This window comes from Gopherus flavomarginatus, chromosome 2, assembly GCF_025201925.1.
Source record: "Gopherus flavomarginatus isolate rGopFla2 chromosome 2, rGopFla2.mat.asm, whole genome shotgun sequence".
Taxonomy (NCBI): domain Eukaryota; kingdom Metazoa; phylum Chordata; order Testudines; family Testudinidae; genus Gopherus; species Gopherus flavomarginatus.
Genome location: NC_066618.1, coordinates 213,500,384 through 213,518,999, shown reverse-complemented (window position 1 = coordinate 213,518,999; position 18,616 = coordinate 213,500,384). Strand labels below are relative to the sequence as shown.

The 18,616-nt window shown below is 43.5% G+C and overlaps 1 protein-coding gene across 13 annotated transcripts in view; it reads right to left on the bottom strand.

Moving 5' to 3' along the window:
* Positions 1 to 18,616, bottom strand: part of LPIN2 (lipin 2) — a 74,800-nt gene that overhangs the window by 26,648 nt on the left and 29,536 nt on the right. For all 13 annotated transcript variants that reach the window (XM_050942127.1, XM_050942137.1, XM_050942140.1 and 10 more), the window contains one exon: positions 10,269 to 10,364. In XM_050942127.1, coding sequence (XP_050798084.1) covers positions 10,269 to 10,364 — 96 coding nt within the window. The remainder of the gene's footprint in view (positions 1 to 10,268; positions 10,365 to 18,616) is intronic.

Here is an 18,616-nt window from a genome sequence, read left to right as displayed (position 1 = left end):
TAAACAAGACACGAGAAGTCATTCTTCCGCTTTACTCTGCGCTGGTTAGGCCTCAACTGGAGTATTGTGTCCAGTTCTGGGCACCGCATTTCAAGAAAGATGTGGAGAAATTGGAGAGGGTCCAGAGAAGAGCAACAAGAATGATTAAAGGTCTTGAGAACATGACCTATGAAGGAAGGCTGAAGGAATTGGGTTTGTTTAGTTTGGAAAAGAGAAGACTGAGAGGGGACATGATAGCAGTTTTCAGGTATCTAAAAGGGTGTCATCAGGAGGAGGGAGAAAACTTGTTCACCTTAGCCTCCAATGATAGAACAAGAAGCAATGGGCTTAAACTGCAGCAAGGGAGATTTAGGTTGGACATTAGGAAAAAGTTCCTAACTGTCAGGGTAGTTAAACACTGGAATAGATTGCCTAGGGAAGTTGTGGAATCTCCATCTCTGGAGATATTTAAGAGTAGGTTAGATAAATGTCTATCAGGGATGGTCTAGACAGTATTTGGTCCTGCCATGATGGCAGGGGACTGGACTCGATGACCTCTCGAGGTCCCTTCCAGTCCTAGAGTCTATGAGTCTATGAGCCTGGGAATTAAGGGCTATACTGAAAATATGCCAGGCAAGAATGGACATTTAGGATAAGTGTAAAGTGGATTTTCTGGGGAATATCTAGGTGGAAATTAATGCAAATTTCACAACTCTGGATATGCAGAAATCCAGGCTTTTGAAGATATGTCCTGAGGTGTGGGTCTTTGCTGATTATCTGTTCCAGACAGTAGCGGGTTTACAATGGCACCAAAGGCACCAGGCCTACACTGGGAAGGAGCCCATTATGGACTCAGGGTCTGGCTCCTTGCTCAGGGCAGCCCAGGGCCAAGGTCCTGCTGTGTGAGAAGCTCAAAGCCAGCAGGTCCCACTTACCTGTAGGAAGCTCGCCGACTAGCAGCTGGGCTCTACTATGTGGGCTGGGAAGGGCTGCTGGCCAGTGGATGCAACCAGGGGGAGGGGGCTCTGAGGAGTCACATCCCAGGGATCTGCCCTGCTCCCCACTGTGGCTCCAGCTCTGAGCAGTCTCTGCTGTCCGCCACCTGCAGGACCCCCCACCTGTGTACTCAAGGGCCAAGTCACCTGGGATCTGTGCAGGGGCTGGCTGTCTCAGACAGTTCATGGGGGAAGGGAGAGAGTAGAACAGGGGCTCAGTCAGGCCCCACCAGGCAAGTGGGTCCGGAGAGAAAGCAACCTGGGCAGGCCCCACTCTGGCTCAGGCCTGGCTGATCACACCGCTCCCGAGGAACCACATCCTGGGACTGGCCCCAGCTGCACTGCTAGCTCAGCCCAGTGGACAGTCACCTCCCAGCAGGGCTGGTGAGTGCAGCTGGGCATGGGGGAGTGGGTCTCGGGGGGGGTTCTGGGCAGTGGGGGAGGTCTGTGCATGTTGGGGTGCTGGGCTTAGGAGGGCCGCTAGGCCGTGGGCGGGGAGAGGGAGGGAAGGTATGTGTATGGGCCTAAGCTGTATAAAGAAATGGCAGAACTGCCCAGCCTGGGTTCTAGTTCTGAATCTGAAACAGTTAAGAACTTGTGACCAAGGTGAAAACCCAGTTGTGGGTTTTGAAGAACTGACACTACCACAGCATGTTGGAGTTAGGGCTGACCTCCGATAAGCTTTTTAGCATGCATGTAGGTTTTTTTGTTTTTAATATGTTTTCTTTGTAAACTTTTTACTTTAAAAATAAATGTGCTTGCTTAGAAAGAGTTGTGTGGTAATTAACAACTGTGAGCAATATGCTGGTCAGACTCTAGAGAGAAAGCAAAGTGCAGGTGCTGGCCTGTTTAGGCAGCCTGGCTTGTTGGGGATATCAGTGTGGGCATGCAACCATGCAGCCTGGAAAAACCCTAATCAGGATGAAATGAGACACGCATCTGTGCCCAAGAGAGGTAATGGCTGGGAGCTGGAGATCATCAAGTGGGTGTCTTCTAGGAGTGGGAATACAGGTGCAGTTACCCTGAAACTGTGACACTGACAAATCGCATCATTTTTTTTTATATAGTACCTAGTATTATTAATATTACAGTAATGACAAAAACATAAGTGTTCATTAGAGAGACAAGGTGGGTGAGGTAATATATATTTTATTGGACCAACTTCTGTTGGGAGAGAGACAAGCTTTCGAGCTTATGCAGAGCTCTTCTTTCCAATATTTTCAAATATATTGATTTCAATTGCAATACAGAATGCAACATGCTCACATTTTTTATTACAAATATTTGCACTCTAAAAGTAGGATTTTTCAATTCATTTCATTCAAGTACTGTAGTGCAATCTCTTTACTATGAATGTGCAACTTACAAACGTAGATTTTTTTTGGTTACATAACTGCACTCAAAAACAAAACAACGTAAAGCTTTAGAGCCTAAAAGTCCACTCAATCCTACTTCTTGTTCAACCAATCGTGACGATAAAACAAGTTTGTTTACATTGACGGGAGATAATTCTGCTTGCTTATTATTTTTATCACCTGAAAGTGAGGACAAGCATTCGCGTGGCACTTTTGTAGCCAGCATTGCAAAACATTCATACGGTGCTTCATGCTTCAGCCACCATTCCAGGAGGACATGCTTCCACGCTGATGACGCTCATTCAAAAAATAATGCATTAATTAAATGTGTGACTGAACACCTTGGGGGAGAATTGTATGTCTCCTGCTGTGTTTTATCTGCATTCTGCCATATATTTCATATTATAGCAATCTCAGATGATGACCCCAGCACACGTTGTTTGTTTTAAGAACATTTTCACTGCAGATTTGACAAAACACAAAGAAAGTACCAATGGGAGATTTCTAAAGATAGCTACAGCACTCGACCCAAGGTTTAAGAATCTGAAGTGCCTTCCAAATTCTGAAAGGGACTAGGTGTGGAGCATGCTTTCAGAAGTCTTAAAAGAACACTCCTATGTGGAACTCGAACCACCAAAAAAGAAAAATCAACCTTCTGCTGGTAACATCTGACTCAGATGATGAAAACAAACATGCATTGATCTGCACTGCTTTGGATTGTTATCGAGCAGAACCCCTCATCAGCATGGACACATGTCCTCTGGAATGGTGGTTGAAAAATGAAGGGACATATGAATCTTTAGGGTATTTGGCATTTAAATACCTTGAGACGCTGGCTACAACAGTGCCATGTGAATACCTGTTCTCACTTTCAGGTGATATTGTAAACAAAAAGCAGCAGCATTATCTCCCATAAATGTAAACAAACTTGTTTGTCTGAGCGATTGGCTGAACAAGAAGTAGGACTGAGTGGACTTGTAGGCTCTAAAGCTTTGCATTGTTTCGTTTTTGAATGCAGGTTTTTTCTGTTTGTTTATTTTTTACATAATCCTACATAAACTGAGCACTGTACACTTTGTATTCTGTGTTGTAGCTGAAATCAATATATCTGAAAATGTAGAAAACATCAAAAATTTAAATAAATGGTATTCTATTATTCTTTAACAGTGTGATTAATCATGTGATTAAAAAACTGTGATAATCGCAATTAATTTTTTAATCGCTTGACAGCCCTAATTATTATATAGTATGCTGCTTTAAGATTGAAGTCAGGAGTGAGAATAAAAACAAAGGATGCTTTAAAAGATCTTATTTAAGAAATGAAGTGTTGAAGTCACATTACAGTATTCCTGAAAGCAGGACATAAGGGTCTCTATTAAAATCCAAAACAGCTTCAAGCCTATTTCCCAGCTGAACATTTTACAGCAAAAAGGTAAGAGGTTCAATGGCCTTTCCTATTATGATGCACATGCTTCTTCCAAATAACTAAATGGATCTGTAACCAGACTGCTCAGCTTTCAAAATATCTTGGAAGCCCTTTTCAGGTCTTGAACTTTGCGAATATACTGTATACATGGATAAAGTGTTAGTAATCTGAGACACTTGGAAACGAGCTATCTTATTAAGGAGCTGAAGTGTCCAGTGGCTGTCTGTGCATCTAGCACACTATGGCATAGTTTAAAAGAAAACTGAAAACTAAGTGTTGGTGAGACAGAATGAGCAGCTGAAACAGAGGAAATATCAAATATTTCAGCTAGACAGGGGACTAGAAACCAGAAGTGTCAATTCTATTCTCAGCCCTGCAACTACTTTTTCTGTTGCCTTTATGTGTACCTTACCCACTAATAGTTATCTGGAACACTGTTATACAGATAGGATAGGCAGTAGTGGATTAACTATTGTTTTACAACTTGGTTTTAGTTTATATTAAGTGCAACAGCTGTGTTAAAGTCCTGCCCAAGACATTCAGGAAGTAGTTGTTGGGTTGGTGGTGGGTTTTTTTTTGTTTGTTTGTTTTTTTTTAAACTTTTGACTGATCAATTCCCATCAGTGACTGGTTTGCTCTCTGCCTCTGTCTGCAAAAGAACTGCTTTCAGTTTTGTATTTAGTCATGTTACGTGTTATATTAAGAATATAAGAATGTCCATACTGGATTAGACCAATGGTCTGTCTAGCTCAGTATCCTGTCTTCTGACAGTGGCCAATGCAGGGTGCTTTAGAGGGAATGAACAGAACAGGCAATCAAGTGACCATTCCCAGCTTCCAGCGATCAGAGGCTAGGGACACCCAGAACACAGGGTTGCATCCCTGACCATCTGGGCTAATGGCCATTGATGGACCTATTCTCCATGAAATTATCCAATTCTTTTTAGAACATCATTATAGTTTTGGCCTTCAGAACATCTGCTGGCAATGAGTTCAACAGGTTGACTGTGCATTGTGTGAAGTACTTCTTTTTTGTTTGTTTTAAACCTGCTGCCTATTAATTTCATTAGGTGATCCCTGGTTCTTGTGTTATGTGAAGGAGTAAGTATAGACCTCTGTTATATCCCCTTTTACTAGTCTCTTTTCCAAGATGAGAAGTCAGTTTTTTTAATCTCTCCTTATACAAAAGATGTTCCATACCCTTAATCATTTTTGTTGCCCTTCTCTGTACATTTTCCAATTCTAATATATCTTTCTTGAGATGGGACAATCAGAACTGCATCCAGTATTTAAGGTGTGGCTATATCACCGATTTATATAGTGGCATTACATTTTCTCTTATTTTCTGTCCCTTCCCTAATGGTTCCTAACATTGTTAGTTTTTTGTTGTTTTTTTTTTGACTGCCGCTGCACATTGAACAGATGTTTTCAGAGAAGATCTCTTTCTTGAGTGGTAACAGATAATTTAGATCCCATCATTGTGTATGTGTAGTTGGGATTGTGTTTTCCAACATGCATTACTTTACATTTATCAACACAGAATTTCATCTGCCATTTTATTGCCTAGTCCACCTGTCATAAACAGATAGCTACGGGTTAATGTCTCTTTCACCTGGAAAGGAGTAACCTGAAACACCTGACCAGAGGACCAATCAGGAAACAAGACTTTTTCAAATCTGGGTGGAGGGAAGTTTTGGGTGTGAGTTCTTTGTCTTGTGCCTGTCTCTCTCTCCGCTATGAGAGGATTTCTGTCTCCTGCTTTCTAATCTTCTGTTTCCCAGTTGTAAGTACAGAAAAGACAATGGTTTATATGTTGTTTTTTTTTTGTATTTACATGTGTGTAGTTGCTGGAGTGTTTTGAATTGTATTCTTTTTGAATAAGGCTGTTTATTCATATTTCTTTTAAGCAATTGACCCTGTATTTGTCACCTTAATACAGAGAGACCATTTTTATGTATTTTTCTTTCTTTTTACATAAAGCTTTCTTTTTAAGACCTGTTGGAGTTTTTCTTTAGTGGAGAACTCCAGGGAATTGAGTCTGTAGCTCACCAGGGAATTGGTGGGAGGAAGAAGTCAGGGGGAAATCTGTGTGTGTTAGATTTACTAGCCTGACTCTGCATTCCCTCTGGGTGAAGAGGGAAGTACTTGTGTTTCCAGGACTGGAAACAGGGAGGGTGGCATCCCTCTGTTTAGATTCACGGAGCTTGCTTCTGTGCATCTCTCCAGGAACCCAGGGAGGGAACACCTGGAAAGGAGAAGGGAAGGGAAATGGTTTATTCCCCTTTGTTGTGAGACTCAAGGAATTTGGGTCTTGGGGTCCCCAGGGAAGGTTTTTGGGGGGACCAGAGTGCCCCAAAACACACTAATTTTTTGGGTGGTGGCAGCTTTACCAGGTCCAAGCTGGTAACTAAGCTTGGAGGTTTTCATGCTAACTCCCATATTTTGGACGCTAAGGTCCAAATCTGGGAATAGGTTATGACAACCCAGTTTTGTGAGATCCCTTTGTAACTCTTCATAGTCTGCTTTGGACTTAACTGTCATGAGTAGGGCTATGATTTAATCACAGGTATTTTGAGCAAAAGTCATGGACAGGTCACGGGCAACAAACAAACAAAACCATGGCCCATACTTATAAATATCCGATTGAATCTTGGTGGGGGGGAAACCTGGGAGGCCCGCAGCACTAGCTGTGTGTGTGTTTGGGGGCGAGCGGGGGTAGGGTCACACTTCGGCTTTGGCCAGTGCAGAGGAAGGGAGGTCCCAGGGTCCTGTTGCTGCTCCAGGTACAGCCGCGGAGGAGGGAAGCCCTGGGGGGCCACTTGCTGCTCTGGCCGCCCCAGGACCGCTGACAGGAGCCACCGAGCTGCAGCTGATCCCACTGCCCGCAGAACTGCTGTTCAGGTGATCTCTAGGGCCAGCTGCACTGGCCGCTGCTCAGGCATTCCCCAGGGCTAGCTGCCAGGGACCACCAGAGCAGCAGACAGTGCAGCTGGCCCTGGGTCGCACCAGCAGCACCTAGTGTGACTGGCTGCAGGGCCACCTGAGTGGCTCACCGCAGAGCAACTCCAGCAGAGGCCAGTGTGGCTGTCCCCCCACCTGAGCAGGTGGTCCGGGGCTTCTGGGGAATCCGTGACTTCTGCGACCTCCATGACAAACACGGAGCCCTAATCATGAGTAATTCTGTATCGTCTGCAAATTTTGCCACCTCACAGTTTTTCTGTTTTTACAGATCATGTTGAACAGCACTTGTTCCAGTATAGATCCCCAGGGGACACCACTATTTACCTCTTTCCATTATGAAAACTGACCATTTATTCCTACCCTGTTTCCTGTCTTTTAACCAATTACAGATCCATGAGGACAGACCTTCCCTCTTATCCTCTGACCACTTACTTCGCTTAAGAGCCTTTGGTGAGAGACCCTGTCAAAGTCTGAAAGTCAAATACACTATATTCACTGGATCTCCTTTGTCCACATGTTTGACAACTTCCTCAAAGAATTCTAACAGATTGGTGTAACTGCCAGGCCTTCCTCTGGATCCTTTTTTAAACATTGGTGTCATATTAGCTACCCTTAAGTCATCTGGTACAGAAGCTGATTTAAATGATAGGTTACATACCACAGTTGGTAGTTCTGCAATTTCATATTTGAGTTCCTTCAGAACTCTTCAGTGAATACCATCTGGTGCTGGTGACTTATTACTGTTTAATTTATCAATTTGTTTAAAAACCTCTTCTACTGACACTTCAATCTGGGACAGTTCCTCAGATTTGACACCTAAAAAATATGGCTCAGGTATGGGAATCTCCCTCACATCCTCTGCAGTGAAGACTGATGCAAATAATTCATTTAACTTCTCCACAGTTCTTCCTTGAGTGCTCTTGTAGTAGCTCAATCATTCAGTGGCACTACTGATTGCTTGGCAGACTTCCTACTTCCGATGTACTTAGATTTTTTGCTGTTAAAATTTGAGTCTCCATTCTCTTCCTAGACATTATGGTTCTTCTTCACAAGTTATTATTTTGGGTACTAATAATCTTGATGCTGATCTTTCCCTTTCATTGTGAATGAGTCACAACCACTGCTTCTATAGTGTGTTTTTTATTTCAAAAGAAAAAAAAAATGAACTGCCACTCTTCCCACCACCATCCCCAGTAGCTAGTTCATTAAGATTTGCAAGTTTTCATGACTCTGCACATTCATTTATAATCTAATGTTTGTATTTCATTGTCCAAAAAGTGTTTACTTTTGGTATGCCTCCTATTCCCTCCAAAAATATCAATGCCTGTGACCCCCAAGTCCCTGACCAGGATGTGGAAGAGGCTTTATGATTCACAAAATATCTATCAACTTAGACAAGCTTTGACATATGTGTATGTAATGCAGTTTGCTATGAATATGAAGTATTGAAGAAAGTAAGGGCTTGTCTATTCAGGGAAGTAAGTAGGGTCTAAATTTAAAGTGTGATAGCTATTCCACACTAACTTCTCTGTGTGGACCATCTTGTTCTGCACTAAGGGCTTGTCTATACTGTGACAAAAAGCCCTCCCTGCCCAAGACAAAAGTTTGGCTGACAAGTGGCAGCGCTCTCCTGCCAACAAAACTACTGCCACTCATGGGGCTGGAAGTATTTTGATGGCAAAAATGCCGACAAAATACCAATAGAAAGCATTGACATGCGCTGCCTTTTAGCAACAAGGCTGTATCGACACAACCTTGTGGCTAAAGGTTGCATAGTGTAGACAAGCCCTCAGAGTGCCTTTTTGTTGATTAGTTTAATTTGCTTTCTAAGTAGTAACTATTCTGTACTGGTTACTCTGGGCTTCCTCCACTCCCCAGGGCTACACTTTTTAAGGCAACAGATGTGTAAGCATCAAGAGCTGAAAAGCCTACAATCTCAAGAGGCCTTGGGGGATATTCAGGACAACTGTATCAGAAAGCCAAGCCACTACAATGACTTTCTAGGCCTGGTCTACACTACGCGTTTAAACCGAATTTAGCAGCGTTAAACCGATTTAACCCTGCACCCGTCCACACAACGAGGCCCTTTATATCGATATAAAGGGCTCTTTAAACCGATTTCTGTACTCCTCCCTGATGAGAGGAGTAGCGCTGAAATCGGTATTGCCATGTCAGATTAAGGTTAGCGTGGCCGCAAATCGACGGTATTGGCCTCCGGGCGGTATCCCACAGTGCACCATTGTGACTGCTCTGGAAAGCAATCTGAACGCGGATGCACTGGCCAGGTAGACCGGAAAAGCCCCGCAAACTTTAGAATTTCATTTCCTGTTTGCCCAGCATGGAGCTCTGATCAGCACAGGTGGTGAAGCAGTCCCAAGTCCAAAAAGAGCTCCAGCATGGACTGTATGGGTGATACTAGATCTGATCGCTGTATGGGGAGACAAATCTGTTCTATCAGAGCTCTGTTACAGAAGACGAAATGACAAAGCATTTGAAAAAATCTCCAGGCTATGATAGACAGAGCCCACAGCACAGTGCTGTGTGACAAGCCAAAGAAAGCCAAAGAATCAAATAGATGCTCATGGGGGGAGGGCGGGTACTGAGGACTCCAGCTATTCCACAGTCCCGGCAGTCTCCAAAAAGCATTTGCATTCTTGGCTGAACTCCCAATGCCTGAAGGGTCAAAAGCAAAATGGGCTCCATGGTTGCCATGCTATGGCATCTGCCAGGGCAATCCAGGGAAAAAGGGCGCGAAATGATTGTCGTTGCTTTCACGGAGGAAGGATTGAGTGATGACATTTACCCAAAATCACCAGCGACACTGTTACTGCATTTGGATCTCAACCCAGAATTCCAATGGGCGGGGGAGACTGCGGGAACTATGAGATAGCTACAGGATAGCTACCCACAGTGCAACGCTCTGGAAATCGACACTAGCCTCGGTACATGGACGCACACCGCCGAATTAATGTGCTTAGTGTGGCCGCGTGCACTCGACTTTATACAATCTGTTTTACAAAACCGATTTATGTAAAATCGGAATAATCCCGTAGTGTAGACATACCCCTAGTCTTGGAAAACAAGTTAACTAGTGAAAATTCAGAGATAAGAAACTGCACCCTGCCAATGTAAACAAACCACACTGATACTGAGGTCAGTAACACAAGTGACTTGAACTACTTGCAAAGAGTAGTTAATAGTCACTGCACAGTCTGTACAGTCAACGTCACCCTAAAGTTAACAACATAATAGATTATTGTTCTAAGCAAACAGGGTGAAAAGTGCAGCAAGTCTTCCTATTACAGCTCTGAAAAACAAAGTGTGATAAGGAGGATCTGTTACTCTCCTGCCACCAGGAAATTAGTTAGATACAGTATTTTATTGAACTATTGCAAGCAAATAATGCAAGTTAGTTATGAATCAGCAATAAAAAAAATCATTAAAAATGTTGTATTTTAATATTGAGAACATGAGACACAGCACTAGTAACAGGATATAATTAACTAAACAATGTACTCAGCAATGTACTCTTCAAATGCCACAAAACACTTACGTATTCTTCTTCAGTTTCCTGTACAAAGAAAGCTTCTCCATTGTCACCCAGCTTCATGTGAAGATCAACTGTGTCTCCATTAATTTCTATATCAATCTGTGGGGGGCAAAAACAATTTAATGTAGAGTATCTTCCACACAGCAGAACACACAAATATTTACCTTAGACTGATTCCTTTCTGATTATTTTTATATTAATGCCTGCATTCCACTTTATGATCACCACTCCAACTGCAGGCTTCTCCCAAGAAGACTGTCATACCTCACTCTTTGTACTCTCCTACCCCACAAAAGAAATCCGTGCTTTTTTAGGAAGTAGATTGAGGTTATTGAGACTAGCCACATGCTTAAAATACCTTATTAACTGGAGCTCAGCACCCAGCTGACAGCTTCGGCTATGGGGCTCCAGCTGTCAATACCCCACTTCAGTCGGTGGAAGTGTTCCTGGTGAGGACACACACCGCTGACAGAAGGAACAGTGTGGATATGAACTACCACTTTAATTGCAGAGCCATTGGCCATTATCTTTGAAAACTCATAGCAATCGGGGGAGGTCCTGGATGACTGAAAAAAGGCCAATGTAGTCCCCATCTTTAAAAAAGGGAAGGTGAAGGATCCGGGGAACTACAGGCCAGTCAGCCTCACCTCAGTCCCTGGAAAAATCATGGAGCAGGTCCTCAAGGAATCAATTCTGAAACACTTGGAGATGAAAGTGATCAGGAACAGTCAGCATAGATTCACCAAGGGCAAGTCATGCCTGACTAACCTAATTGCCTTCTACGATGAGATAACTGGCTCTGTGGATGAGCAGTGGATGTGTTATTCCTTGACCTTAGCAAAGCTTATGATACAGTCTCCCACAGTACTCTTGCCAGCAAGTTAAAGAAGTATGGGCTGGATGAATGGACTATATGGTGGATAGAAAATTGGTTAGATCATCGGGCTCAATGGGCAGTGATAAATGGCTCCATGTCTAGCTGGCAGCTGGTATCAAGCAGAGTGCCCGGAAGGTCAGTCCTGGGGCCGGTTTTGTTCAAGATCTTCATTAATGATCTGGAGGATGGCATGGACTGCAATCTCAGCAAGTTTGCAGATGACACTAAACTGGGAGGAGTGGTAGATACCCTGGAGGGTAGGGATAGGATACAGAGGGACCTAGACAAATTAGAGGATTGGGCCAAAAGAAACCTGATGAGGTTCAACAAGGACAAGTGCACAGTCCTGCATTTAGGACGGAAGAATCCCATGCACTGCTACAGACTAGGGATCAAATGGCTAGGCAGCAGTTCCACAGAAAAGGACCTAGGGATTACAGTGGACAAGAAGCATTTTGGGATGTATAACTAGGTGCATTGCCAGCAGATCGAGGGATGTGATCATTCCCCTCTATTAGATATTGGTGAGACCTCATGTGGAGTACTGTGTCCAGTTTTGGGCCCCACACTACTAGAAGGATGTGGAAAAATTGGAAAGAGTCCAGCAGACGGCAACAAAAATTATTAGGGGGCTGGAGCACATGACTTATGAGGAGAGGCTGAGGGAACTGGGATTGTTTAGTCTGCAGAAGAGAAGAATGAGGGGGGATTTGATAGCTGCTTTCAACTACCTGAAAGGGGGTTCCAAAGAGGATGGATCTAGACTATTCTCAGTGGTAGCAGATGACAGAACAAGGAGTAATGGTCTCAAGTTGCTGTGTGAGAGGTTTAGGTTGGATAGTAGGAAAAACTTTTTCATGAGGAGGGTGGTGAAGCGCTGGAATCGGTTACCTAGGGAGGTGGTGGAATCTCCTTCCTTAGCGATTTTTAAGGTCAGGCTTGAAAAAGCCCTGGCTCGGATGATTTAGTTGGGGATTGGTCCTGCTCTGAGCAGGGGGTTGGACTAGATGACCTCCTGAGGTCCCTTCCAACCCTGATATTCTATGATTCTATGAATTATTGTGGCTGCTGTATGTCGTTGTTAAGTCAACTTAATTTTTTAGTGTAGTCAAACCCTAGGTGAGGGTCAGAATGCTGGATGGCAGATAAACAGTTTTTGCTCTTGAATACCTTTTAAAGGATTGGTTCCTTATTTTATGTAATATCAGCCATAATACTACTCTGGGCACGAGTTTTGACTACAACAGATCCTCCCTAGAACGCGTGTCTATATAGCACAAATTTGCTTATAGCGCGGGACTCTGCATGGATCCCAAATTTAATTACTTGCATTGGAATCCATCGTAAAGTGGTCCCCGTGTTAACATGGGACCACACATGGATCCAAAACCCCGCGTTCTAGTGAGGGTCCGGTGTATTACTTTCTGAAGCTCAATTAATGCTGCTACTGGTTGTACTGCTTACGTGGCAATGGAGACAAGACACACGACTCCCCATTTTCCATTGTATTTCCAATGTAAAAAGTCATACAAAGGTATTCCAAGTTAGACTAGTTGCAGGTGGGTGAGGTAAGAGATTACCCTTCTTGCTCAGATCCATGAACTTCAAAATAAGAAAGCAAAAATAAAAGTATGCATCAAATTTGTTTTAGAACCTAGGAGCAAAGTTGTATGAGTAAATGCCTCAGCATTTTATATCGTTTTCCTATGGTGAAATCCTGGGCAGCAAAGTTAATTCCAGCCAAAAACATTCAGACAGAATAGGAAACTTCAATATTCAAATCAAGACTATTCATTTTGTGAATGTGAAGCCACCTATTTTGTGGAAACTGGACATTCATTTAGCTTAATCCACTCAAAGGTATTTAGTTTTGGAGGTTATATTCCCAGTATTTGTCACAAGGACACACAATGGGCTTGTCTTACTGTTTAAAAAGTTGCAGCCATATGATATTTGCTCACCTTGAAAGTCTGAATATGACAAATCTGTTTCTATTTAGTCCCTTTACCTTGTTAGGGGCACTGGACAGCCTATATCAAATATGGCAGCTAGTACAGATATTGCCAGGAAGATGAAGTTTTAGGTTACATACAACAGGAGTAAGATTAATATGGAAAAAAACCACGCTTATAAGATGGAGCCATCCTCAATGTGATAATGAACTTACACTTGGAATGCTTACTCGTTAACAGTGGTCAGGGGCGGCTCTAGACATTTCACCGCCCCAAACAAGGCGGCATGCCATGGGGGACGCTCTGCCGGTTGCCAATCCCACGGCTCCGGTGGATCTCCTGCAGGCATGCCTGCGGAGGGTTTGCTGGTCCTGCAGCTTTGGCAGACCTCCCGCAGGCATGCCTGCGGGAGGGTCCACCGGAGCCCTGCCTGCCGCCCTCCCGGTGACCGCCAGAGCGCCCCCCGCGGCATGCCGCCCCAAGCATGCGCTTGGCGTGCTGGGGCCTGGAGCCGCCCCTGACAGTGGTGCATGATGAAGCCAGTAGTTAAAAAAAAAACAAAACACACAACTGTTATCAAATGTTCCGTAACTGTTGTTCTTCAAGATACATTGCACATGTCCATTCCATGTTTGGTGTGAACACACTGCATGTAGTCACCAGAAATTTTTCCCTCAGTGGTATCCATTGGTTCAGCTCTAGCACCCTCTGGTGCCCTTGTTCATGTACGGATATAAGGGGTCCATCTGACCCACACCCTCACTTCCTTTTTGCCAGCCAATTCTGACAGTAGGAGAAGGGTGGGTCTGGAATAGACATGTGCAACACATCTCAAAAACCAACAGTTATGAAAAGGTTAGTAACTGTTTTTATTTCTTTGAGTGCTTTCACATGTCCATTCCATGCTAGGTGGCTCCCAAGCAGTACCATAGGAGGTAGGATCAGAATTCATGGACATGCGGACTGCAACACAGTTCAACCAAATCCAGCATCATCTTTAGCTTGCTGGGTGATTGCACATTGGGAAGAAAAATGTATGTACCGATGACCAAGTCGCCGCTCTGCAGATGTTCTGGATCAGGACTTGATCCAGGAACACTGCTGAGGAAGCTTGCACCTTGCAAAATAGGCCGTCACTATAGCCAGTGGCGGGACCCTCGCCAGCTCATAGCGTGTGTGAATGCATGATGTGATAAAGGATGCAATCCTCTGAGCTGAAATAGGAAGGCCCTTCATCCTGTCCGCCACTGTCACAAAAAGCTATGTGGATCTACAGAACAGTCTTGTCCTCTTAATATAGAAAGCAAGGGTGCGTCTAACATCCAGGGTATGGAGACATTGCTCCTCTCTGCTTGCGTTTGGTTTCGCAGAGAAAACCAGCAGGAAAGTGGCATGAAATTGCGAAAACTCTTTCTGGAGGAACGCAAGATGAGTACAAAGCTGTACCTTGTCCTTAAAAAAGGCTGTGTATGTGGGTTCTGACATAAGGGCCCTGATCTCTGAAACCCTCCTTGCCAAAGTGATAGCCACTACAGAGGTCACCTTCCAGAAAAGATACAAGGGGCATGCTGTCAGTTGCTCAAATGGGGGGCCTGTGAGTTTTGACAAGACCAGGTTTAGGTCCCACAGTTGATGAGCTCCCAAATCTGTGGGCATAGTCTTTCTAGGCCCTTGAGAAAACCAATGGTCATCTCATGCGAGAAAACAAACTGGTCACCCACTGAGATGTGGAACACCAAAATCACTTCCAGGAGTACTTCACCTGATGAAATTGCTAGACCTTGCTATTTCAGATGTAGCAAATACTCTAGAACGGTCTGCAGTGACGACCAGATGGGTGAAACCCCTTGCTGGGAAGACCATATGGAAAAAACACTTCCATTTGGCAAGTTACGTAGCTCTGGTAGAGGGCTTCCTACTACATAGCAGAACCTGGCAGACTTGCTCCAAACAGACCAGCTCCTCGGGATATAACCATGAAGTTTCCAAGCTGTTAGGTGGAGGGCACTGAAGTTTGGGTGGAGCATTTGACCGTGGTCCTGTGATATCAGGTCTAGGAGGAGAGGGAGCAGCATTGGAGTCATTACTGAAAGGCCTAGCGGCATGGCGAACCAGTGCTGGTAGGGCTAGGCTGAGGCTACGAGAATGACTTGTGCTTGCTCTTAAGCAGGACTTAGTGCACAAGGGGAATGGGGACGGAATGCACAGAACAGCTGCCCCATCCAAGGGAGCAGGAAAGCATCCATGAGTGAGCCTTGCAGGGAGCAGAACTGGTGACATTTCCTATTCTGGCAAACAGGTCTATTTGGGGAGTCCTCCATCGCTAGAAAACTACCCTTACTACATCAAAGCGAAAGGACCATTCGAAATGACTTGGAGAAAGACCTTTTGAGGTGATCTGTCACCTTGTTTCGGGCTCCCAGAATGTGAGAAGCTTTGAGATGAAGCGAGTGCATTATGCAGAACTCTCACAAGCAGATAGCTTCCTGACACAGGGAGGAAGAGCAAGTCCCTTCCTACCTGTTGAGGTAAAACATGGCTGCCATATTGTCTGTGAACACTAGCACGTTCTTGTTCACAATGTGGGTAAGAACACCTGACAGGCCAGGCTGACCGCTCTTAGCTCCTTGATGTTTATATGTAGGGAGAACTTCTCCGGGAACCACAGGTCCTGTGTCCTGAGATGCCCCAGGTGAGCTCCGCATCCTAAAGCTGACACATCCGAAACTAGAGATAATGAGGGCTGGGTCCTGGCAAAGGGGACGCCTAAGTGGACCAACACAGGGTCCTTCCACCAGTTGACCAAGGCGAGGACCAGGGCAGGAATGATGAGAACCAAGTGCAGGCAATGGCAGCTTGGTGAGTACACTGAGGCCAGCCATGCTTGAAGGGGTCTGAGGCATAGCGTTACATGCTGTACTACGTATGTGCACGCGGCCATGTGGCCTAACAGTCTGATGTAGAAATGGGCTGTCATGAGTGTGTGGGCCTTATTGCCTGAAAACAGGATTTCTAGGAGGAAAACCCTGGCCTGGGAGGAATTGGGCACTGCTCCAATAAACTTTAACCTCTGCACCAGGGTAGACTTCTGCTAGTTTCTGAGCAGGCCCCACATCTGAAAGGTCGATTATTGAGCTGGATACTGGCCTCATTTGGGTCCGGGATGGCCCTTTACCAACTAATCGTCAAGGTACGGGTAAACCTGTACCTCTTTTCTTCTGCCATACATTTTGTGAATACCCTCGCAGCTGCCAAAAGGCCAAAACGGGAGAACCATAAATGATAGTGAATCTGGTTTACAATGAACCTGAGTAACCTCCTGCGGCCTTAGAAAACTGAGACATTGAAATAAGCATCTCAAGTTGAGGGCAGCGTACCTGTCCCCTAGATCCAGAGAGGGAATGACAGAGGCCAGACAAACCATGCGGAACTTCAGCTTCTCAAGGTAGCCATTGAGACGGTATGGGTTTAAAACAGGTCGGTCACACACGCACACACACCCCATTGGCCTTTGGAATTAGGAAATATCGGGAGTAAAACCCCTTCCCTCTTAAGTCGCAAAGAACCTACCCCACAGCTCCCATTTGAAGATGGTCAAGTGATTTATTTTTTTTAAATCAACTGTGATTAATTGCTCCATTAAAAAAAGCAATCTTAGTTAATAGTGCTGTTAAAACAATAATAGAATACCATTTATTTAAATATTTTGGATGTTTTCTACATTTTCAAATATATTGATTTCAATTACAACACAGAATACAAAGTGTACTGTGCTCAATTTATATTTGATATCAAATATTTGCACTGTAAAAAAAGAAATAGTATTTTTCAATTCACCTATACAATTACTGTAGTACAATCTCTTTACCATGAAAATTGAACTTACAAATGTAGAATTATGTATGAGAAGACCTGCATTCAAAAATAAAATAATGTTAAACTTTAGAGCCTACAAGCCCATTCAGTCTTATTTCTGGTTCAGCCAATCGCTCAGAAATATATGGCAAAATGCAGATGAAACAGAGCAGGAAACATACAAGTCTCCCCTAAGAAGTTCAGTCACAAATTTAATTAACATTTTTTTTTTTAACCCGTGTCATCAACATGGACGCATGTTCTCTGGAATGGTGGCCAAAGCATGAAGAGGTATATGAATGTTTAGCATATCTGGCACGGTAAATACATTGCAGTGCCGGCTACAGAAGTGCCATACGAATGTCTGTTCTCACTTTCAGGTGATACTGTAAATAAGATGACGGGCAGCATTATCTCACGTAAGTGTAAACAAACTTGTTGTCTGAGCAATTGGTTGAACAAGAAGTAGGACTGAGTGGACTTGTAAGTTCTAAACTTTTACATTGTTTTGTTTTCGAGTGCAGTTATGTAACAAAAATTACATTTGTAAGTTGCACTTTTGCATTAAGAGATTGCACTATAGTATTTGTATGAGGTGAACTGAAAAATACTATTTTGTTTATCATTTTTAGAGTGCATATATTTGTAATAAAAAATAATATAAAGTGAGCCCTGTACACTTTGTATTCTGCATTGCAGTTGAAATCAATATATTTGAAAACGTAGGAAAACATCCAAAAATATGTAATACATTTCAATTGATATTCTATTGTTTAACAGTGCAATTAAAACGACAATTAATTTGAGTTCATCACCTGAGTTAACTGCAATTAAATCAATCTATCTTTCTGTAGTTAATATGTTTAATTTACTCTTTTATCCTTATCAGTGAGTTTATCTGAAGTGCTTAGGGAATCTGCTCAGATTACAAAGGATGGTGCATATCCACTATCCTTTGACAAAGTGTCAAACTAATTAATGAGCTTGCACTGTTCAAGAGAAGGTCTTGAGCAGTGTTAAGACGGTACATTTCTGGGGTGCAAGGCTGTGGGGGGGAGGGATTTGCTGATGTCTCCCCCTGTACATTTCATGAGTGGCTTGGAGAGCATTCATGCAACTTAGCTGGGTACGTCCCTGCATGTTGTTGGCTGAATGATCGCAGCACTTGGAGGGATTTGCTCCTTGTCACTAGCACAGCATTGACAGACGCAGCCCAGATGGAAGAGTTAAGGGGACACAACGGTCCCACAGCTCCAGATTGCACCCCAGGGGTGCGTCAATGATATAAAATTACTGAAGGTAGTTAAGTCCGAAGCTGACAAAGTTTGGACAAAGGAATCTCACAAAACTGGGTCACTAGGCAAAAAAATGGCAGATTAAATTAAATGTTGATTAAGTACAAAGCACAGCAGAAGAGAGTTACTAACACTTCATGAATGGAAGTTGTTCATAACTCTGAACAAAACGTGACAGGGTTTTTTTCAAAACTGAAAAGAATTATTTTTACACTGAATTAAGACAGCTTTGAAATTGACTTAATACAGCTTTGAAACTTTACTTTGCAGAAAAAAAAAGCTGCTTTTAACCATCTTGATTTAAATGAAACAAGCACAGAAACAGTTTCCTTACATTGTCAAATCTTTTTAAAATAGTTTACATTTAACACA